At 37.3% G+C, this 25,873-nt stretch overlaps 1 protein-coding gene across 1 annotated transcript in view; it reads right to left on the bottom strand.

Moving 5' to 3' along the window:
• Window positions 1–25,873, bottom strand: part of LOC127654875 (unconventional myosin-XVI-like) — a 277,645-nt gene that overhangs the window by 48,507 nt on the left and 203,265 nt on the right. The window contains exons 26-27 of the mRNA XM_052142405.1: window positions 22,311–22,391; window positions 16,895–17,100 (exon numbers count right to left, since the gene is read on the bottom strand). Of these exons, the coding sequence (XP_051998365.1) occupies window positions 16,895–17,100; window positions 22,311–22,391 (287 nt within the window). The remainder of the gene's footprint in view (window positions 1–16,894; window positions 17,101–22,310; window positions 22,392–25,873) is intronic.

Genomic DNA, 25,873 nt, shown 5'->3' with positions numbered 1-25,873 from the left:
CACGGTCTTCTCACTGTGTATCCTCGCTAGGTTTCACAATCACAAGTGACCCAGCAACGCTTTTTATATTGTTTGGATAACAATAATCCATATACTGATTCCAAATAATGTTTGGATATCTATAAATTTCCGCTTAAAACTACTTAAACACACATTACTCCAGGAGACTCTCGTTGGAAAAAAGCAAATGCTTGTCAGATAAATGGCGGTAGGCAACAATTGCTAGGATAGGAGGATTGCAAAGGATCAATTAGTTGTTATTTTATGAATATCTTTTCACTTTGAGAGAACATATTTCATGTAAACCGCAATATGAAATCAGACATGTGCATCATAATAACACATGAAATAAGTGTTTATTGAAAGAATTGTGCTTTTAAACACTATATTTTACAAGACTTAGAGCTGGTGAACCCTAATTTTGACCAAACAAAGGTGCCTTAACAACAAAATATTGTACAAACTACTATCAAAAATTTGATAAATACAATTGCTGTTTTCTAAGTTTCTTGTCCACTAGAATTTTTTTGTAAAGTCATATTTTCACACTTCATTGGCGGATCAATTGACCCCAACAGGATGTACACATAAGTACATCATATGAAACTCTAGTACATCAACTCCAAGGGGTCAAGGTTTGACTGGTTAGCCTGGTCGTTAGCGCATGATGGTAGATGCCATAACAACACAATTATGGGGTCAAAACATCTTTCTCCATTGACAACAATTCAAAAGTAGCAGTGTATTTTCATTAAATACATGTTTGTAAGCAACATATACATCACAAATATTTCATATTTATTTTAAATGAGATGTTTAGCATTTAGACATTTTTTGTTTTTGACTAAGTCAAAGTCATAAGTGTGAAATAGATTTTCTATTATATTTTCTTTGTCTGCAACCTTTGATGTCACAGCTCAGGATAGAGGAAGGCTTGGGATTGTGCGAATTCTTGAGGTGCAATCAGCCAATCAACAATGACATGATGTAAGTTTCCTGCAGCTCCAGAGTGGTTAGTCACACTGCATTTATGGCTCAGGTGATTGGCTAAAAAAAAAATATTATGCAGAACTGTTTGCGAAAGAGCAAAGATGGCAGCAAGCAAGTCACGCACATCTGCATAAATCAAACGGCAGCAGAGCATCTGCCTTTAAGATGAACGGGAATGTTAACATACAACTTTTTCCAGTTATAAAAGACCTACTTGATCTACTCCGACTTTGGTCAATAGTATTTGTTTCGAATTCTCAGTGCTGAAGTGTGTATCAACAGTGAGGATGTTCCATTGTTTAAAGTTGAATGAGCAGTTTGTCCTGAGGGGTTTGATCTAAACTGTAATAAACAAGCCTGTCATATTCATTAGAGCTGGGCTAGAGAGAAGCAGCCACCTCAGGCAACACACCAAACTTCATTCATAAAGAGAGAGAGAGGGATTGAGAGAGAATGACATGATGATAGAGAGTCAAGTCTTCCAAGAACTTCTTGTCCGCACGTCACACACGTTCTAAACCAACATCCATTCAAAAAAAATAATAGCTTTCTCTTCACTCTCACACCCGCTCATGAATGGCTTGATGGAGGCACTGGAGGACGTGAATGAGTTCTTTGTGACTCGTAAGCTCTTCTCTGCCTGAGGAAGTCAAGGCACCCTTGGAAGAACGTGCTCTTTCACATCATAAGCAAACACAAAGCCGCATTTATCCAAGGCCTTCACTTCTTTATTTATCTACAATTCAATGGAAAACAAACAACGTGCGCTTGGAAAAAGCCAGGCACACGGAGCCAGGGGAAAAGAGCTATTGGTCAATGCAATATAAAGATATATTGAATATTGATGGTAAATTCTGGATTGATTTTTCCTTGTAAATAAAATTAAGCAACATTGTAATTATTGCAATGTTTTTAACGTGGTTTAAATTTAGCAATAAAAACTGTCATTAGACTAGTGTCACAATCATTCCTTGTCCTGCCATTTGCGATTATGAGAGTGTTTAGACAGATGTTTTAATAGCATCTCTTAATTTAAGTTCTGAAACAATAATGGTGTCATATTTAGGACTGTGTAAGTTCATAGTATAATTACAATAAATATGCAACGGCCAGACATTTAGAATAAATGCTAATGTTCTTACTTAAAAATGATATTATTCTGTCTGTGTCATGTTGCACTCTTGGTCAGATTGACATGATTAAGGCAAAAAAATCAGATGCAATTTAAATATTCAATTGAATCAGTTCAAATTGTTTCAGTGAATCGATTCAAAACTGATTGAACAATCCATTGCATTCATTGTGATGTTTTTTCTTATATTAAAATTATGGTTGTCGATTTAACGCAGTAATTCAGTGTGATTAATTTTAACATTTTATTTTAATTACTCAGTCCATGGACCGTATAAGGAATATTCCTTCCATATTAGCAATTCAAACTTGGAGTACCACCTGTTTTCTCCAGGGGGCAGTAAGCAAATCTCACTGTATAGGCACCGTGCAACTCAAACAGACACAGAACAGAGAACAAACCACACTCACCAAGACAACACAAGATGAGAACACATTCTTGTACACACACACACACACACACACACACAGCTTGATGGAACGCAAACTAAAGGCAGGGATCTTAAGATATATTTTTCGAAATTTTAAATTTTGCATAATTGATTATTGCGTCAGGTGTAGCCAGGGTGTGTGCTAACAGTTGTGCTTGAGATGAATAGTGTAATATATTCGGATGCAATGTGTTAGATGTACATTATGTGTAAACCGTGAAATTAATATTTCTAATGTTTTGGTGCTTGTTTATTCTCTTCCGATTGAGCTTCAAAAATGGCTGAATTTGAGGGAATCCTATACATTGAATTTAAAGGAGGAGCTGGAGCAAAAATCAAGCTTTTCAAAAACATGGTCAGAGACAGGGTGTAAAAAATACTGTTTTGGTGAAAAAACAAAAAACAAAAAAAACTTTAGTAACATTATCTGTGAACCTCAGGAAAGCATTTCATGACCCCTTTAATACTTATAATTTTAATTATTGTTGAGGGTTTCTCAGCAGATATTTATGTATGTGATTAATTGTGATTAATTCAATTAATTAATCAGCATACCATGTAATTCATTAAAATGTATAATTAAATATATGTAGATAAATAATGCTATTTATAACTATGTATTATTATATTTATATATATATATAGATGAAAATTAATAAATATAATTATTTTGTTTTATTACTGGAAAAAAGTGTGAAAAACATGAATATATATATATATATATAATATTACAAAAAAACTTAACTTAGTATGTGAATGGGCATAAATAAATCCTAACAGAGAACAATAAGCAATCGGATATCATTTCAGGGTTATTTTGATACAGATATACATGCTTGCAAGCACACAAGCTCGCTCATCCCCTTCCCATACACAATCACATATGAACAGCTTGAATGTCATAAAGCACACACAATGTTGGCAGAGCATCCCCCAGGAAAGGCCATGAAAATTGACCTCTGCTTCAGACAACCTCCCGCTCGAAAAGCCTGAAATTTCCATCACAATGGTCTGGCCTCTCTGACTCTGTCTGCGTGCCTTTCCTCGGCAGCCTCTCACCCTGTCTGGCCTGATGCAGCTTTATTGTGAGGCTAACACACATGCACACACTCAAACAAAAACAAACCCTGCACATGACACCATGTCACCCAGTGAGATGCTCGCAGAAAAACAGAACACATCATGGGAATGCATTTGTCTCTAAGGCTGGATGCTGTTGATTAACAAAATACGTAAAATGCATTCGTCTCAACCTGCCCGCTTCTGAATCAGAGGTAATAGCTCTTTCCAGAGGCAATACTTTCACGCACAGCTGAATTCTACTCTTATATGCTCAGTATAAAGTATTTGGACTCTTAAGCTATACTTAAAAATCTGTGAATGCCTTTGGATTATCTAATACAATATTAAACTAAGAGGCATTTATTTAAAGAAATGGTATAGCACCAACAATATTTAAACAAAAATTTTCACAAAATGAAGTCTGTTAGGTTTCAAAAGATAAAACTATCAATTTAACATACTATATACAAATAATAACATACTTTAAATATAGAGATTTTCTGGTTGTCAAACTTTAAATAAGTTGAATTCATAAACCAATCCATAATATGTTTTGCATAGTAATATGATGAATGATAGCTGTTTTTACTCTACTAGGACACCAGTTTGAACTTTATACATACACTTATTTTTACTGGTTAAAATAATTGAACAAATGGATGTTAGTGAATTTATTTATTTTATATGAAATATTATGAAATCTATAAACTTATAAATGTGACTTAATTACCTAAATACTTTTTGGGGCCATGGTACATCTGTCATCTTGCATTAAAAATGGCTCTAGAATTGCATGCTGATTCCAGGTCAGGTCAAGCTCAATATATTGAGGTGAATGTCAAATACACATTTTTAAAAAGGGGCAAAAACAGCAACATTACGCCTATCAGGAGGCTATCTGCTCCATTTCATATAGTCAAAACAATATTCAATATCACAAGAGAATCTGAGCTATTTTATCCCCAGTCTAAACACAACCAATGTCACAAATGTCTGGGCCATTTAATCCGTGTCCATACACGAGCTGCAGTCTACAGTACGAACAAAACTGTTCTATGAAGATAAAGTGTCCGTATTCCTCTCTCTCTCTATCTCATTCATGCTCTCTATTTCTGAAAGATTCATTATGTTACAAGGCAAGTAGTGGAAACTTTTACTGTCCCATTCGTTATCACACTGGAATGTTACCGTAATCCTTTTATCCTTTACAGAGAGAGTGGGAGAGAGAGAAAGAAAACTGTGGGCTCTAATGAAAGTGCACTGAATTGTCCTGCAAAATAACAGCGTTAAGGAGATTAGAAAATCAGACACCATAGTAAATCAAACATTTTAAAACAGTGAAAATGACAATCAGGAGAAAAAGGGAGCGACAAAATAGGGGGAAAACCAGGAGATGACGTTGGGCCTTTCAGACCATATGCATACTTGCAACAAAAAAGCTCGATGCAGTGCAATGTTTAGAACAATATGCATGCGTTTAAAGAAGTGTTTATTAACAGCTGAAGTTCCTTTTAACTTGGCACAGCATCTAAAAAAACATGGCACTCCAATACAAGACACTGCAAAACTGTGTGACATGGAGCAATGATCAAAAGTGTCCCGTCTAGTGCGCTTTTACATTGAAATACAATTTAAAAACTGCGCAGACATGCTCAAAAACATATATTAAGTGTGAACAGCCCCTTGAGATTGTGATCTAGGGTCACAAGGGTAGAAAATTAACTATTTGTCCATCACTCACAGTGGCTGGTGATTTATATGGTAAATGGTGGAACTAGACACAGCTAGAAAGACTTTATTCTCAAACATAATAAACTATTCACTTTACCCCTAATCCTAACCCTAACTCTAATAGACCCTTTATCCTAAACCATAACCCTAACCTAAACGTACGCGTCTAATATAAATCTTGTGTGAATTTTGCAAAACAACATTGTGGCATGGGGGTCATGTGTCTGTCTGTGGGAGAGCGGTAAGGCTCGTCACCTAGCTTGTGATTACTCTAACACCTGTCTCTCATTATAATGGTGGTGGGAGACCTGATAAGGCATGCCAGAGAGTCATTGTGAGAGAGAGCGTGACAAGTGTGACAGCAACCAGCTCAGAGAATGTTTCTTATTTAAGAGTGCTACCTTTACTCTACACATTTTTATGTTTTTGTTACTGATGGTTACCGTCGACTGTGGATCACTAAAACAGTAATTAAAGAGACTGACCTTGAACATGTTTCATTGTATCCTGACACCTCCATTGCCCACGAACCTAAACATATCACAATGTTGCCAAAACCCAGTTATGGAGGATTGCGCCATTATGGAGTCTTCACCGCAGGGCGAAATTTTCAAGTCCCTCGCCAGCATCCAGGAAAACCAGAATTGAGCCCTGATAGATTTATGCCTGGAGCAGGAACAGCGTTTCCAAGTCCTGCTCCAGGCACAAGCAGAGGACCGGCAAATGCAACATGTTGATGATCAAGATGATCAATGATATTAGAATGGTGACCATCTCATCCTCATGTTGCTCTGAGATTAAACAGCACCCACCACAAAACTTCAGATATTAGTCACCATGTCTGATTTTGAGACAACTGATGATGAAACCTTGGAAGAAACAGAAAGGCATCTTAAAATGTCGACCTGCTGTCTTGACAAACTCCCCACAACATTTTTCAAAAAAGTGTTTAACTGCCTAGAAAATGATCTCTTAGAAAAAGCAAATGCCTCCTCCTTTTAGGCACTTTTCCGAAGTCCCAGAAAACTGCAGTTGTTAAGCCCCTCCTAAAGCTAACTCCATATTATACAACTACAGACCAATCTCAAATCTTCCTTTCATAGGCAATATCATTGAAAAGATTGTTTTCAGTCAGCTGTACAAATTCTTAAACTTGAATGGCTACATTCCAACTGCATCACAGCACAGAGATGACGCTCATAAATATATTTAATGATATTCACCTTAATGCTGATTCAGGCAAAATATCAGTGCTGGTTTTACTATATCTCAGTGCTGCCTTTGACACTGTTGACCACAACGTACTCCTGGAAAGACTGGAAACTGGTTAGGGCTCTCAGGGACAATGACAAGACAGAGATAATTGAATTTGACAAAAACTGTGAAATTCTCAAGGTGAACATACAGAGGTCTAAAGACAAAAAAAATCAAGTCAAATTTTGGATTCAGACCTTAGTTTCAGTAGTCATATTAGAGCAATAACTAAATCAGCCTACTATCATCTCTAAATTATAGCAAGAATGTAATATTTTGTGTCCAGTAAAGACTCATTCATCACCAGACAGGTTGACTATTGCATAAGACTCCTCACCAGCATTCCTAAAAAGACCACTAGCAGCTGCAGCTCATTCAGAATGTTGCTGCCGGGATTCTCAGCCGAACCAAAAATCTGAGCATATTACTCCAGTTCTCATGTCTTTCAGTTACATTTAGAATAGATTTTAAAATACTATTATAATACCCCATAATGACAACGTGAAATATGTTTGTTTGAAATCATTGCAAATTTATTAAAAATAAAAAACAAAAGAAATCACATGTACATAAGTATTCACAGCCTTTGCCATGACACACAAAATTGAGCTCAGGTGCATCCTGTTTCCACTGATCATCCTTGAGATGTTTCTACAACTTGATTTGAGTCCACCTGTGGTAAATTCAGTTGATTGGACATGATTTTAAAAGGCACACACATGTCTATATAAGGTCCCACAGTTAACAATGCACGTCAGAGGACAAACCAAGCCATGAAGTCCAAGGAATTGTCTGTAGACCTCCGAGACAGGATTGTATCGAGGCACAGATCTGGGGAAGGGTACAGAAAAATCTCTGCAGCATTGAAGGTCCATTGAGCACAATGGCCTCCATCATCCGTAAATGGAAGAAGTTTGGAACCACCAGGACTCTTCCTAGAGCTGGCCGCCCGGCCAAACTGAGCGATCGGGGGAGAAGGGCCTTAGACAGAGAGGTGACCAAGAACCCTATGGTCACTCTGACAGAGCTCCAGCGTTTCTCTGTGGAGAGAGGAGAACCTTCCAGAAGATCAACCATCTCTGCAGCACTCCACCAATCAGGCCTGTATGGTAGAGTGGCCAGACAGAAGCCACTCCTCAGTAAAAGGCACATCACAGCCCACCTGGAGTTTGCCAAAAGGCACCTGAAGGACTCGGACCATGAGAAACACAATTCTCTGGTCTGATGAAACAAAGATTGAACTCTTTGGCCTGAATGGCAAGCGTCATGTCTGGAGGAAACCAGACACCACTCATCACCTGGCCAATACCATCCCTACAGTGAAGCATGGTGGTGGCAGCATCATGCTGTGGGGATGTTTTTTAGTGGCACGAACTGGGAGACTAGTCAGGATTGATGGAAAGATGAATGCAGCAATGTACAGAGACATCCTTGATGAAATCCTGCTCCAGAGCGCTCTGAACCTCAGACTGGGGTGAAGGTTCATCTTCCAACAGGACAACGACTCTAAGCACACAGCCAAGATAACAAAGGTGTGGCTAAAGGGACAACTCTGTGAATGTCCTTGAGTGGCCCAGCCAGAGCCCAGAATTGAACCCGATTGAACATCTTTGCAGAGATCTGAAAATGGCTGTGCACCGACGCTCCCCATCCAACCTGATGGAGCTTGAGAGGTCCTGCAAAGGAGAATGGGAGAAACTGCCCAAAAATAGGTGTGCCAAGCTTGTAGCATCATACTCAAAAAGACTTGAGGCTGTAATTGGGTCCAAAGGTGCTTCAACAAAGTATTGAGCAAAGGCTGTGAATACTTATGTGCATGTGATTTCTTTTATTTTTAATACATTTGCAAATATTTCAAACAAACTCCTTTCACATTGTCATTATGGGATATTGTTTGTAGAATTTTGAGGAAAATAATGAATTTAATCCATTTTGGAATAAGGCTGTAACAACAAAATGTGGAAAAAGTGAAGCGCTGTGAGTAGGCTACTTTCCAGATGCACTGTATATATTAGAGGTGTCAATCGATTCATTTTTTTTTATCGAATTAATTACATGGTGTCCCGATTAATTAATCGCGATTATTCGCATATACAAATATTTGCTGAGAAATATAAATATAATTCAACATATAATGATGAAATAATGATACATAGTTATCTTTAAATATTTAAAAATTATATATATATATATATATATATATATACACACACACACATATATATAAATATATAAAATAAAAATAAAATATTCAGATAATTAAAATGCATTCTTGTGGCAGAGGAGTTCATCATTAATAAGACAATTACAAATCGGCTTTAGAATACAATGTATTGTTTACTAACACATTAATGAACATAAGCCAATCATTGGCATACAGTTCACAGCAATCCATTTCACATGTGAATTTGTCAATCAGTTGGAGATTTATCATGAGGGCTTGTTTAAGGACCCGTCAATGAACATCTGCGTCAGGCATGCTTGGATGCTTTGCCTCATAAACAAAATGTTTAGGTCACTGTGTCAAGTTAAATATATTGTAATATTTAGAACACATATTGAGATCCCTTAGTTTGGATTTGTGCTCCATCAAGTGTTTGGCATGCAAGAACGTAACGCATGTTTGTGTTGTTCTGCTCAAGGGTGTTTTTCTTCACTGTATAAACTACGCATTGCCATGCAGCTGAAGTTTCACTTACTGCCCTCTGGAGTAAACAGGTGGTACTACAAGCTTGCATTTCTCAGGAAGCTTCCATATTACTGTCCGGGGGCATTGTGATTTAAATGCGTACATTTTTTAACACATTATGTTTAGTCAAATTAATCGCACTTAAGTATCGCGTTAAATCGTCAGCCCTAAATATATATATATATATATATTGAAGAGTTGAAACTTCTTTTTTTAAACATAAAAGTATCAAAATGAAACTTTTTTAAAACACTATTTCTGAGGCTGTACTGAAATATGACACTTGACATTTCTGCAGACAATGTTTGCACATCTTTGCATCTAATGGCATTTCTTGTCATTTGTCACTCTGATACATCTTAAAGGTCTCCTGCCACAGTGGCAAGAAGATGAAAAAAGTACCATTTGGCAGGTGACAGGTAGTAGTTGACTGTTAGTGGCCGATAACTGATTTATTGCCTGATAGTTCCTTACTATCACATGCACAGTCATAGAGGCCAAAATTGATAAAATCCAGGATGCAGTTTATTGTGCAACCTGTAATAATGTAAAAAAAAATTAATAAATTGGGTGAATAAAGCGGGACTTTTAACTAAAAACAAGAAAGTTATAGTTACAGTTACTTATTTCAAGACACTTAATTTGAAACGATAGAGACTTTGCTCCATTTTATATATATAAATATATATATATATATAGAAAAAGACAAAAGAATGCCCATTACTGAGCAAACTGTTTCGTTGTGTAGCAATTTTTTTCTGATGGGGTTTTGGAGAGGATGAAGTGCTCTCGTTTGGGTCACCCTGTTCTCAGCTCAACTCCACATGAGTGGAAGAAAGAGAAATGGGATAAAACATCAAGGAGAAGATGGGGCTGGAAATATTGGATATTGGATTGTAAAGGGGTGCAGGATGCATTTAACAATATCTTCCCCCCACTTTTCAGAATGTGTAAGTGTAAGATAAACGTGTGAGAGAGAATGAAAGAGGAACAGGCTGTTCCTTGTGTCAGGGAAAAAGGTTTCAGTGTAACTTTGGCTTCATCTTCCTCAGGAACACAGTGCCTCAACTTAATGTCACACTGACACTCCCAGAATAGGTTCTCAGCTCAGTGTTCCTGCTCTTTATTTCAGCACATGAGAGGATCATAAAGTTTACATTCCATCTCTGAAAATGTATTTAAATTTGTATATATACAGGTGAAACTCGAAAAATTAATTTCAGTAATTCAACTTAAAAGGTGAAACTAATATATTATGTAGACTCATTACAAGCAAAGTAAGATATTTCAAGCCTTTATTTGATATAATTTTGATGATTATGGCTTACAGCTTATGAAAACCCCAAATTCAGAATCTCAGAAAATTAGAATATTGTGAAAAGGTTCAGTATTGTAGGCTCAAAGTGTCACACTCTAATCAGCTAAACACCTGCAAAGGGTTCCTGAGCCTTTAAAGGGTCTCTCAGTCTGGTTCAGTTGAATTCACAATCATGGGGAAGACTGCTGACCTGACAGTTGTGCAGAAAACCATCATTGACACCCTCCACAAGGAGGGAAAGCCTCAAAAGGTAATTGCAAAAGAAGTTGGATGTTCTCAAAGTGCTGTATCAAAGCACATTAATAGAAAGTTAAGTGGAAGGGAAAAGTGTGGAAGAAAAAGGTGCACAAGCAGCAAGGATGACCGTAGCCTGGAGAGGATTGTCAAGAAAAGGCCATTCAAATGTGTGGGGGAGCTTCACAAGGAGTGGACTGAGGCTTCAAATGTCGTATTCCTCTTGTTAAGCCGCTCCTGAACAACAAACAACGTCAGAAGCGTCTTACCTGGGCTAAAGAAAAAAAGAACTTGTCTGTTGCTCAGTGGTCCAAAGTCCTCTTTTCTGATGAGAGCAAATTTTGCATCTCATTTGGAAACCAAGGTCCCAGAGTCTGGAAGAAGAATGGAGAGGCACACAATCCAAGATGCTTGAAGTCCAGTGTGAAGTTTCCACAGTCTGTGTTGGTTTGGGGAGCCATGTCATCGGCTGGTGTTGGTCCACTGTGCTTTATTAAGTCCAGAGTCAACGCAGCCGTCTACCGGGACATTTTAGAGAACTTCATGCTTCCTTCAGCAGACAAGCTTTATGGAGATGCTGACTTCATTTTCCAGCAGGACTTGGCACCTGCCCACACTGCCAAAAGTACCAAAACCTGGTTCAATGACCATGGTATTACTGTGCTTGATTGGCCAGCAAACTCGCCTGACCTGAACCCCATAGAGAATCTATGGGGCATTGCCAAGAGAAAGATGAGAGACATGAGACCAAACAATGCAGAAGAGCTGAAGGCCGCTATTGAAGCATCTTGGTCTTCCATAACACCTCAGCAGTGCCACAGGCTGATAGCATCCATGCCACGCCGCATTGAGGCAGTAATTAATGCAAAAGGGGCCCAAACCAAGTACTGAGTACATATGCATGATTATACTTTTCAGAGGGCCGACATTTCTGTATTTAAAATCCTTTTTTTATTGATTTCATGTAATATTCTAATTTTCTGAGATTCTGAATTTGGGGTTTTCATAAGCTGTAAGCCATAATCATAAAAATTATATCAAATAAAGGCTTGAAATATCTTACTTTGCTTGTAATGAGTCTATATAATATATTAGTTTTACCTTTTAAGTTGAATTACTGAAATTAATGAACTTTTGCACGATATTCTAATTTTTCGAGTTTCACCTGTATATATATATATATATATATATATTAGGGCTGTCAATTTAACGCGTTAATTCAGTGTGATTAATTTTATAAAAAATAACGCGCAATTAATCGCATGCCCCCGTATAAGTAAAATTCCTGAGAAATGCAAGCTTGTAGTACCACCTGTTTACTCCAGAGGGCAGTAATTTAAACTACAGCTGTATGAAAACGTGCATTTTATACAGTGAAAAAAACAACCTTCAGCAGCAACAACACAGACATGCGTTACATTCTTGCATTCAAAACACTTGATGGAGTGCAAATCCGAACTAAGTGATCTCAAGATGTGTTTAAAGATTGAGTATTAAACTATATTTATCTTGACACAGTGACCTAAAAATTTTATGTTTATGATACGACGCACCCGATACGCTACACAAGTATGTCTGACGCAGATGTAAATTGATGGTTGCTTAAACAAGCCCTCATAAAATATTTTATATATATGAAGTTGGAGCAACAATGTATGTGATGATGGGGCATGCTTCAATTTTGTCACATTTTCTTTGCATGCCTTCGCCTTAATTTAGAACAATTGATTTATCTAATCAGAATAAATAAATATGCATTGAAGTATACAAATTTGTATGAATATTGTCAATGATGAAAGATTAAGATACAGCAAATCCCTACAAGGTGTCAGTTACTGTTTTTATTTCACCTCTAGAGGATGCAAAATATAGAATCCTGTGGAGGAGGAACATGAAAGAATAAAAGAAAAAAAAATATTGCTGAGTTCGGAATTAGGCACTACCATACTACTCTTAATATTTCTGCCACAGACTGATATGGCAGAAGTAGTATGAGTAGTATGGTTAGTATGCTGTTCCGAGCTCAGCCTATTGGCATAGATTTTTGGCAATGACCGATAGTTCCAAAATGCAACTATCAGCACATATTATTCAGTAAAACAGACATATCGATCTACCTCTAGTGACGGGTGTTAATTTCATACCCTGGCTACCTTTTAGCAAACTTATACTGTATACTTGAAATATAATAGAGAGCATTTGATTGGACAAAAACTTCTAATGCAACATTAGTCATCAATATTTTTGGTCCATTTTCCCTAGAAGAAAAAAAAACATTCTAAAAGCATGTATCTGCTGAAACTTGACTTTGTCAATTTTCTTTGTCAAAAAACAGATCAGCATATAGATTGCCTCAAAGCTAAAAGACATAAACTAAATTTTGATTTAATGGGGTCTTAACTATATAAAAATAAATAAAATGTGTTCATGAAAGCAAAACATAAACTAACAAAACCATTACTAAAACTAAAATGAATTTGAAGATAGTAAATCTTTTAACTTTTTTAAAATAAAAAAGTTACATCTAAAAATTCAAAACTACAATAACTTCAGTGTGAACATCTGACAGAAATGAAGTTGGAAAGTTGGGGAGGGGGTTATAGAGAAATTAAAAGAAAGTGTCAAAGATGGAGTGTGAACTGTATGAGTCTCTCATGTACTGAAATAAAATCCACTCTGTAAAAAGAGCAGGGACACTGAGCTGAGAACCTATTCCGGGAGTGTCAGTGTGACATTAAGTTGAGGCACTGTGTTCCCAAGGAAGATGAAGCCAAAGTCACAATGAACCCTTTTTCCCTGACATAAGTAACAGCCTGCTCCTCTTTCATTCTCTCTCAGGATTTTATGTTCCTCTTTCACATTCTGAAAAGCGGGGAAAATATATCGTAAAATTACATTCTGTACCCCCTTACAATCCGATATCCAATATTTCCAGCCCCATCGTCTCCTTGATGTTTTATCTCATTTATTTTTCTTCCACTCATGTGGAGTTGAGCTGAGAACAGTGTGACCCAAGTGAGAGCACATAATCCTTTCCGAAACTGCCCCATCTATCACCTCATCAGAAAAAAATAGCTGCACAAAGAAACAGTTTGCTCAGCAATGGGGATTTATGAGTAATTTTGTAGCTGAGTACTCTAACCCCCCAACATTTTTAATCAATTACTCATAAATTAAAAAGTTAAAAATAATATGTATGACATGTATGTGAAAATTGTATTTTGTTTAATTCACAAACAGCAGCCACAAACGTTTCTCATGGCAGGCAAATGCGCAAAAAAAAATCAGATTGCGATATTATAGTAGTGTTTTAATAGTCAGCAAGCTGATGCAGACAGAGTACTTGATTAGTATACTACTCGTGCACATGCCAAGTTTGCACTGATGCCTTTCACCATTAATCAAAGTGTGATCCCAGTGTCACACCCTAGACATTGCTGTCAGCATGAACAGCACACTCACTCACAACATATAGACTGTTGTGCATCACCAGTTGAACTGAAAGCTATCTCAAGCCTATAGTCCAGACAGCTAGAGTCAGGCAGACACATTTCAGCATCTGAGAAAGTGCACTAACAATATATTTCCCTCGGAATGCCTCTACTACAGCGGCTGAAATGGATTGAAATGTTGCAGTGAAAACCTCTACTGCTGAGTGTATAAAAACATATATTATACATCCACATTATTAGAGTTGAACAGATGACTCAACCTCACTTTGCCTGATTGTACGGTAGATACACTGTCTGTATTGTAAACTTACTTGGGATATGAAGTGCTTGACATTAAAACTTGATATGACACTTGAAAAAAAAAATCACTTTCTGTCCAAAGCAACATACAGTACAATAATGAAATCTGATTTTTTTTTTTTATATAAATATGATATGAGCTAACAGATAAATACTGTATATATATATATATATATATATATATATATATATATATATATATATATACTATCTTATTTCTCCCTGTAGCAAATAGTGACACATATTCAAGCAACTTTTTCTACTATAAAGTCCCTTACTCCTTTCCTAATTCCTCTATGCAATAAATTCTCATTGGCCTTTTGTCTAAGCAACATATACAGTATATCGCCTCAAAATAATTGGATGCTTATTAGGAACTTTGTCAGGTTAAAGATGTACACCTTTACTCTATAAATAGAAATAAAGGAATTCTCTCTCTTTCTGTTCTGCTTTCCTATGTGCCAACATCCTCTGTATTGATCACAATAATACTCTCTGCAATAAACATTTTAGACAAAAGTAAAACTCAGATAGACTCCATCTCAGTCCAGACTCAGTCCAGACTCAGTCCATCAAAACATATTACAATGCTTTCGGCTAAGTGCCTTGCTCAAGGAAAAAAAGGGTGATGTTGTATTAATAAGGTGACATATTAGGAATACATAACACTTGGCAAACAAAACTTGACAGGGCTTAATAGCTGAGCTTAATGAATGCAGTCAACATAAAAATTTGTGTAAAGGCGGCATTTAATGAGGAATCAAATTTTGACATATACATGTAAGAGTTCACTGTACTAAAAAAACTGGGAACTCAAAACTTACCCCCTAGTCCAAAAAGAGCATTTATTGACAACAAGTAGCAAAAACGGCTCATTCTCTACTTCTGCGACTTCTCTGTGTCACTTGGGGATATTTATTAATGCATGACCACCTCCAGAACAATATATCAACGCCTCTTTGGCAGGGCAGAGGGCGGGGCCGGGTCGTGATTATACACATCCGGTCCCTAATCAGGTTAATTAAGCCTCCGAGAGGGATAAAGGCCGATGGCAGACGGTGGGGCGACGAGAGAGATCGTTAACGGACATATCCGTCACGTGTGTGTTTGTGTCGTTTGTTTAAGTTTATTATTAAAATATTATTTATATTATCAAGCCGGTTCTCGCCTCCTCCTTTCCATTGAATACGTTACAGCCTCCTTTGCCATCATCACCTCTTTGATCTGCCCACTGGTGTGCAGTCATAGTAAATGATGAGAGTTGGGCAGGTATACAGCTATTGCTATACACCCAGAGGGAACACTGCTGAAGTTGTTATTTACCTAACAAAAAGACTGCAACGTTGGGGTAGATTCTAAAAGGTTGTGCCATACCTGGCTGTGGAAATTTAGCATCTCTGACTCTGCATAACCTTCAGAGTGATGAGAACATTAGGAAAGAGTGGCTGAAGTTTATTTTTTAATAAAGTTTCTGATCGACGATTGTGGGAATATATGTTTTGTTCCACACATTTCTCTAAGGATTCTTTTGAGAAATGAACAATGATTCGGTATAAGCGATTCAGTTCCAGTTTCTCATACTATCACGGTCTAGCCTATGTATCATAAGGCTCACAGCTGTCTTCCTTTGCTCATTCGAGACACTGCATTCGCCCACCTCCACCCCAACACCACCAGTTTAGGTCCATTCTTGGTCTAGGGGTAAGCTCCTCTCCCTTGCCGTCTTTGCCTTCCGGCAGGATCTGATGGATTGAGAGAGAATCTTGATGCTGAACCATAGGACGGGACTTACGACAAAAATACTAATTATCACTAACTCATTTTATTCCATATTATCGAGTCCTCTGAGAGAACTATTGCGATTCAGACTTTGAAAAGAAACTTATATTACAAGATGGAGCACTGCCAACTATATTGGACACTACAGTAATGCCGGTGAGTAACCAATTAAATTATATTGTTTCTGCCTCTGTTTGATTGATATGTAAGAAATTGTATAGTCGGCTGGTTTTATCACAAAATAAACCATGATCCGTCCTCCAACGCAGAGTGGATTGTGCTGATAACATGGTTACTTACCAAAGAAATACATAATTTCACATTGTATGTGTCTTTAAATCTAGCTAATTTACATGCTGTATTAATTTTGTGGTAGATAACAGTTACTCTTAGCTATTAGAAATGTTATCAAACATATCTTATAGTTCTCTCTCCAAAGAACAAGTTATTTGTGCTATTATAACTTAAAAGTAATGGGGCAATTTACTCAATGCCTCATTGAGGGGTTGATAGAGGTTCTCACCTGCTCAGGAAGCTGATGAAAGACAGTCTGACCGGGTATCCATAGCGGATCATGCGGACCATCTCCAGAACCCCCACATACTGAAGCTGAGAGGACACATGAAAGCTGTCAAACACATCAGGCTTGCTGGTGCTATTAGGCCTCACGCACTGAATGAAGTGGGGGGTACACGCTTGCAGCTTACTGGTGATCTCAGACAGAGAGTTCTGAAAGGAGAAACACAGGCAGCAAAGGACAGGTGAGGAGTGTGTTTAAACTTGGATAAATGTGTTTAACAGAGCTGAGAGCACTAAACATAGCATAAAGCTAAATTAAATATTCAAAATATTTTGAGGGGGAATTTATTTGAATTAATTTATTTGCAGTGATGTTTATTTGCAAGCAGTCTGCATTGTTTTAAAATTAAATTCAAGATAGGAATTGTGCGAATCAGTTAACATAGCAAATAGTGCTGAACACAATTTGCGTGACACAATTATACTTCTAGCAGGCCGGTTCTGAGTGCTCGTTTTTGCAGGATACAGTAGATTTCGACTATCTGGGAATGTACAGTATCACTCCACAACTTCGATCCAGACAGTTCAGATGTGCTCAACAACCTGAGTCTGAATAAATGTCTGGTTATAATGCTTTTTGCCATTATTTTATCATAATTTGATTAATTACTGCTAGCATGATCAATACAAATTTACAAAAACATCTCTTTTTAATAAAATCTGCTGGAGGGAAGAGAGAGAGAGAGAGAGAGAGAGAGAGAGAGAGAGAGAGAGAGAGAGACGAACGATGCTGACTGTGTGCTCATGCATTTTATGTTGTGCTGAAAAGCAGTTTGTTGATTGACACTGAAAAGTGTAGAAATAAAACTTAAATTGGATTGTTTACCCGGCTCCCGCTTCCACCTTCAGAAAGAATTCAAGTTGGAGACTTTGTCACACCACTTTACAACTTGCTTTTTGCAGACAGTAATGGCACAATTTTAATTGCACAAAGCAAATAGAGCTGTGTTATGTAAATAGAGGGCAATCTACAATCCAATATGCCTTATTTGCATATAAAGGGGGCATTTTTGCACTGAAATGAATGACAATGTCTTCATTTAAATATGGCACAGTGCTATTTTTAGCATCTGTTTAAACAGCATAGTGGGAGGATAGTGAACAAGTCAGAGTTTTTTGACTTGAAATAAGCGAATACGTAAAAAGCGAGGGATGTATACAACTTTTTGGATGACGGTTGTTCTAGTTCTGTGGAAATCGATGTGTGGGCCTGCTTATGAGGAACAGACAGAAAAGCTGGGAGTGGAGTGATGATGTTACTGGCCCATTAGCCTCTGCTCTTTCAGTGCTTACTCAGCACGGCTGCAGATGAGCCTGCCATCGTCATGTGACATTTCTCTTGATCCCAGAAGTGAAACGGAGAGGCGACTTCTAGCAATAACATACACAATCGGTTATTCAAAGGATGAAACTAAAAAATGCTGCCAATTATGACTGTTCTGTCTCTTTGTGAGGACGAACACTAATGAGAAACACATTAGACTAGATGTTATTTATTATTGTTAAAGGATTTCACTGTTCTACTGCTCTCCAGGGAGCTATTTAGGCATGAAAAAATAACATGTGAGTTTGTGTGCAGGATGCATTGAATGTTCTTTATGATGTAATCTGCATCATGCCCAGCACAGAGTGCACAGATTAGACAGGTACACAGTGTGCTTTTCACATTAACCTCTGATCTATGCTTTCTATCTTCTTGAGCAAACACAGAAACTGGATTTTGAAATCAGTTCATGTTGTGTTTACATGTTTGTGCACATACAGTATGTACCTGCATACCACTGCAATGAGAATGAGGTCAAAATGAGAGTGAGAGCACGTCTGCATGCATAAAATGCAGATGGTGGGTGTGTTACAAAGTGCCATTTGGATTGGTAGAAAGGAGTGTGTGAGAGTTTTATGTTAAGTTCAGCACACAAATTTCGTAATTTTAATGGTAAACGACTGTAAAAATGCTACAGTAAAAAAAAAAATTGGTTAACGGGTAGTTACCTTAAAATATGCAGTAACTATTTTTATATTTTTTAAAATAACATTTTGTAAAAATATTTTTTATGTAAAAATATGATTTTCTGTTTAATTAACAGTAAAAATGTATATTATGTTTAACCAGAGATTACATGCTCTTTTTACGGTAAATTATTGTTACAATTATGGTAAAAAACAATAATCGTGTTCCCAGAATTCCCTGCATAACCCATTACATTTAATTATATTTTATGGAAATAGTTGTTTCTTCTTATTTTTAAAATCAGTTATGCATGTTGGGGTGTTCTGTGTTATATTTTATGTAGTTTAGTTAATGTTTACTGCATTATTTAAATTTCACATGTGTTACCCTGATGGTGTTTATTGTTTGTGTGAGTGACACTGAGTACTGTCTCTACATGTTTATTGGTCATTGCTCCAGGACTGGCCTCTATTGATGAACTTCATGTCATCATGCTCTTTTGTAATTACTATGTTGCTTAACAATACATTATAAAGTGAAAAGAAGATTTTTACAGTTTCAGAAGGTTAATATATCAAGTTTTTTATTTATTAATATAAACAATGGTAATGCACAGTAAAATATATAGGCATCAAAATTACACCCCGTAAAGCCTGAAATGTGGTTACCGTATTTTTTTCAGGTACATTTCTGGCAAACAGAGCTGCCAGATTTTTACAATAAATTTAACAGGATTTTTTTTTACAGTGCAGAGATGGAACAATAATGTACAGATCTGGCTCTTATGGAAATAATTTGGTACTTTTATTCACCAAAGTGGCATTCAACTGATCACAATGTATAGTCAGGACATTAATAACGTGAAAATTTACAATAACAATTTGAAAAAAAAATTCAGAACTTCTTAAACTACTTCAAAGTGTTATCATCAAAAAAAGTCCTCCGTGTGCAGCAATGACAGCTTTATAGATCACTGATATTTTAGCTGTCAGTTTGTCAGGATACTCTGGTGACATTTCACCCTACGCTTCCTTTATCACTTGCCATTGTTACGAATGAGGCAGCGAGGAGAGAGGATCTAAATGCAGGTTTCTTTATTTCGCAAAATCAAAACAAACACAAAGGAAAAACCCTCGATGGGGAAACAAACATAAACTAAGAACTCGGGCAGGGAAACACAGATCAGGCTTGACAACATTCAACGAACGACAAGGAGTGAACAAAAAGCAGGGCTTAAATAACCAGGGAGTGATGACTGAATTAGACACAGGTGAGAACAAAGAACAAAATGGCAGTGGTGATGGCAGGTGGATTCTGGGAAGTGTAGTACATTTAACAATGACAAGTGAAACCCAGGGCAGACAACAAGGGAATCGTGACAGCCATAGACTTGGCTGTCTTTTCGAGCACTTCTCATGCACCTTACAGTCTAGCCGATCCCACAAAAGCTCAATGGGGTTAAGATCCATAAAACTCTTTTCCAATTATCTGTTGTCCAATGTCTGTGTTTCTTTGCCCAATGTAACCTTTTCTTTTTGTTTTTCTGTTTCAAAAGGGTTTTTTCTTTGCCATTCTTAACATAATGCCTGCCTTATGAAGACCCCTTAGTCTTCTCTTTACTGTTGTACATGAAACTGGTGTTCAGCGGGTAGAATCCAATGAAGCTGTCAGCTGAGGACATGTGAGGCATCTATTTCTAATGAGACTGTGTTGTACTTATCCTCTTGTTTAGCTGTACATCTGTCCTTCCAAATCTCTTCTGTCCTTGTTAGATCCAGTTGTCCATTGTCTTTGAAGACTCTAGTGTACACCTTTGTATGAAATCCTCAGATTTTTGGCACTTTCAAGTATTGTATAGCCTTCATTCCTCAAAAAAATGATTGACTGACAAGTTTCTAGAGAAAGCTGTTTCTTTTTTGACATTTTTGGCATAATATTGACCTTAAGATATGCCAGTCTATTGCATACTGTGGCAAATCAAAAACAAACACAAAGACAATGTTAAGCTTCATTTAACAAACCAAATAGCTTTCAACTGTGTTTGATATAATGGCAAGTGATTTTCTAGTACCAAATTAGCAATTTAGCATGATTTCTCAAGGATAAGGTGTTGGAAAGATGGCTGCTGGAAATGGGGCCTGTCTAGATTTGATTAAAAAATTTAATTTTTCAAATAGTGATGGTGCTGTTTTTTACATCAGTAATGTCCTGACCACACTTTGGGATCAGCTTAATGCCACTTTGGTGAATTCAAGTACTAATGTCTTTCCAAAACAGCAAAATCTGTACATTATTCCAAACTTTTGGCCACCAGTGTAACACAAAAGGAGATGTTATATATGAATATTTTGGTCTGTCTTCTCAATACAATGGCAGTTGATAGTGACCCACTTTAAACCTTAAAAAAGCCCCAAAATGTTTCATAAAATTACAAGTCTTCTGAAACAACCCAAAATATTATTTTTCAGTGAAAATTTGACATCCATTGTGCATGAGAAGCTAATTCACAGTGGCATGCGTTCACTCGAGAACTTGTGTTGTTTATAGGTAAAAAGTTCTCGCACTTGAGCCTGCTTTTTTGGAATAGAAGAAGAAGAAAAGGAAAAAGAAGCAAAAGAAGAGGAGGAGAAGAGGAAGGAGAGCTGTTGCAAAAGCCACACGATTTCGTTCAAACCAGCTCTTTTGATTTCATATGATCTTGACAACTCATAGCGAATTTGTCCACATCTGTATGATTAGGAGTAGTAGTAGAATAAGTAGTAGTAGTAGTAGAAGAAGAAGAAGAAGAAGAAGAAGAAGAAGAAGAAAAAGGAGTAGAAGAATTAGAGGGAGAAGGAGGTGTAGAAAAGGAGAACAAAATGAAGAAGAGGAACTGTTGTTCAGTATAGAGTAAAGGTATGACCAATATGCTTCCGCAGAAGTACTTTAAGAATTGTTAATAAAATCATTAAGGCACCAGAACTCCATACGGTTCCCATCAATAGCAATCAGATCAGTGATGATGTTTTAAACGTCAATGATCTGTTCTCTCAAACGGAAACAACGAGATGGCTGTTCACTCTTCAGTCATGCAGAATCTACTTCCACTTGTTCTTTCACTCACCCTAATTACCGAAACAGCAGGCCAAACTTTTTGCTGCCCACAAACCACACACAAGAAAACCTTTTTAAAGCCTGTTCATCAAACTATGGGTATATCTTAAGACGTCTTCCAGTTTTATAATGGCAGTTCTATAAAGCTAGGATTTCAGTGTTTCTGGTGCTGTAAACCTGCAGGTCTTTTTATGTTTAAATGATGCCAAAAAGCAGCAAGTTAAACCCAAAGAGTGTGATGCATCAGAGCAGTTTGATGGGTCGGCTAAGGTCAGGTTTTGGATCTTAAGTGGTTGTAAAGTGTCTGTGAACTCACCCTGAGCTGCACAGCCACAGTAACCGGTCCACAGCGTTCCAGTCTCTGCAGGAAGGACATCGATCCCTTTTTCTTCAGAAGCTGCTAAGTAAAAAAACTATGTAAGGCATTGCTGAATGTGGTGTTTATTATTTTAAGTCATCCTTCCTTGCTTATGTTGTACATGTTCATTTGAGAATAAGGGCTGACACAGTTTCATCCCCACCATACACTTCAAGATTTATGATTGGGAAAAGGCAAAACAATGTGTATCTATCAATGTTTAACAACGTTATGCATTTTTGTTACTTGTATAGAGTAACACATGTAGTGCATCACATTAACTATCATTTTGATTAGTTATACAATGACATTCATACATTTTTAAGAGTGTCTTAAGTGTTTAATACATTTTGGGGCCACTGTATATATGTGAAAAGTAGAGAGGACAAACAAGGAGATGTGCTGTAGATGTGGCTATTCATTTCTTAATGCCCTTTAATAATGATGTTGCCATGGAAACTGAATTGTCAGTGAGCTATGAATGAATCATGCAAGTGCAAAAAAATATTTTACCTACACACTATTTTCTGTATTTTTATCAAACTTGTATATACTGGCCCCACGATTTCTATTTAAAGCAGACCGATTGTGTCTGGGAATTATCTTATCAATGGATCACAATACAAAAGAGAAGAGGTCCTTACTAATAAACTTGATACATTATGTCCTGTACTTTAGTTGGAAACATTCCCATTTCATTTGGGGATATTAAGTTGAGATAGCGTAATGGATCTATGCCACTTACACAAAGGCGTCACATTTCATTTCAACTAAAGGTGACTCAAAGTTACTGTAATTATACCTCTACTATAGCATCATCGCGCCCTTTAGCCCAAGAGAGGGGCTGTTCTGGGAAATAGAGTGCTGTACAGTAAGTCACTCTGGATTACAGTGATGACTAAATGACCAGTAACTACTCGTTGTGGCCCCTGCTCTTTCACTGTGTTAACTATGGTACAGGTACATGTCCAACAAAACATTGTTACCATGCTCCATGTCCAAAAATATGATATAACAATGGTACATGTATAAAAAAAAAAAACAGTACCACAAATTATGATTTGCAAGGTGGACATCCACAAAACATGGTATTACCAAACATGTCCATGTCCAAAAAACATTGTACCGTGGTATTATCTGTGCCAATTTTAGCTTATAAGAAGATCCTTAGGGTTTACAAAAGCACTGTGGCTGTACCATTGTTCAATGATGGAGTCAGATGGTTATACCATGGTCATTTTATGTATACTATGGTGCAGGATGTCTACCATTTTAATTTACCATAATATTTACAAGGTACTATTAAACCATGTCCAGACATATAGTATTACCATGCTACATGAATAAAAATATAGTATTACCACAGTTAATATGAAAAATAAATGTTATTGCCATTGTACAATGTCCAAAAAACGTGCCATTTTCATGGTACCGTGTCCACATAACTACATAAGTAATTACCACAGGAAATGACCAATAAATGTGGTAATACCACTGTATTGTGTCCAACAACACTGTGTTACCACGATCAATTAAAAAAATCAATAATATTTTTAGCACAGCAAATGTAAAAAAATTGTTTTAAACATGGTAATATCACAGTAGATGTTCAAAAAACATGTTATTACCATGTTATCATGTCCAAAACCATGGCATTACCAAGATAAATGTCCAGAAAAACAAGAATTACCACACCAAATGTTCAAAACACATGGTAATATAACAAAAACATGGCAATGCCACAAATTACACTGATGAGCCAAAACATGATGACCACCTGTCTAATATGCAGATGGACCTCCGCCTGCTGCCGAAACAGTGCCGACCCACCAAGGCATGGACTCTACAAGACGCCTGATGGTGTCCTGTGGTATCTGGCACCAAGACATTAGCAGCAGATCCATCAAGTCTTGTAAGTTGCAAGGTGAAGCCACCGTGGATTGGACTTGTTGGTCCCACAGATGCTAAATCAGATTGAGATCTGGACAATTTGGAGGCCAGGGCAACAACTTGAACTTTTCATCATGTTACTGAAACCATTCCCGAACAATGTGTGCAGTGTAGCAGGGTGCATATCCTGCTGAAAGAGGCCACTGCCATCAGAGGATACCATTGCCATGAAGGGGTGTACCTGGCCTGCAACAATGTTTAGGTAGGTGATAAGTGTCAAATTGATGTCCACATGAATGGCCGAACCCAGGGTTTCCCAATGGTGGCAGAACATTGCTCAGTGCATCACACTCCCTCCACCGGCTTGTCGTCTTCCCACAGTGCATTCTGGTTCCATCACTTCCCCAGGTAAATTGTGCACACATACACAGCCATCCACATGATGTAAAAGAAATTGGGACTCTTCGGACCAAGCCACCTTCTTCTACTGCTCCAAGATCCAGTTCCCGACGCTTGAGTGCCCATTGTAGGTGCTTTCAGCAGTGGACACGGGTCATCATTGGCATTACACAGCCCCATACAAAGAAGGGTACGATGCACTGTGTATTGTGACACATTCCTCCCATGAACATCATTAAAATTTTCAGTGACTTTTGCCACAGTAGACCTTCTGTCGGTTCAGCCCAGATGGGATAACCTTTGTTGCCCTCGCGCATCGATGTGGCTTGGGCACCCAACACCCTGTTGCCGGTTTGTGGTTTGTCCCTCCTTGGACAACTGTTGGTAGGTACTTACCACTGCTGACCAGGAGCACACCACATTTCAGATATACTCTGACCCTGTCATCTGGCTATAACAATTTGGCCCTTGTCAAAGTCACTCAGGTCTTTACTCCTGTCCATTTCTCCTGCATACAACACGTTAACTACGAGAACTGATTGTTCGCTTATCATCTAATCTACTCAGACCTTGTCATTAGGCATTGTTAGGAGATGATTAATGCTATTAATATGATCAGTCATAAAACATGTTAATATCACAGTTGATGTTCAAAAAATGTGGCATTACCACAGTAAAACATGGTATTACCACCATGGCAAGAAAAATGTCCAGAAAAACAAGATATTACCGCAGCAGATGTTCAAAACACATGGTAATATCACAGTACATTTTATGTTATTACCATGATAACATGTCCAAAAACATGGTATTACCACAGCAAAATTTCCTAGATAAAACATGACATTATCATGTTCGAAAAACATAGTCCCGAAAAATTACCACAGTGTTACCCATGGTAGATGTTGGCTTGTTCACCAAAAGAGTATTTTTGACCATGTTTACCCTAAAATATTTCTTTTCAATACTGTTGGGGTCAATATTAAAACATGTCTCCCCAGGTGTCACATTCATGGTGATGCATTATTGTTTTAAAAATGAAAATGATCTGTTCTGTTGAAAAAAGAAAACAAATTTAACTCAGATGACTGCTCAGTCATTTAGCAACTCAGTAGGAAAGAAAATTATTATATTTCACAAGGAACTACTGTTTTATTTCATCACTCCGAGGTGCCCTGATTCCCAGAAAACAATAAGGCTACAATCCCTTCACCACCAGGACACACAATCAA

Source organism: Xyrauchen texanus, chromosome 14, assembly GCF_025860055.1.
Source record: "Xyrauchen texanus isolate HMW12.3.18 chromosome 14, RBS_HiC_50CHRs, whole genome shotgun sequence".
In the NCBI taxonomy this organism is placed as follows: Eukaryota; Metazoa; Chordata; class Actinopteri; order Cypriniformes; family Catostomidae; genus Xyrauchen; species Xyrauchen texanus.
This window is presented reverse-complemented; position numbering and strand designations above follow the sequence as displayed.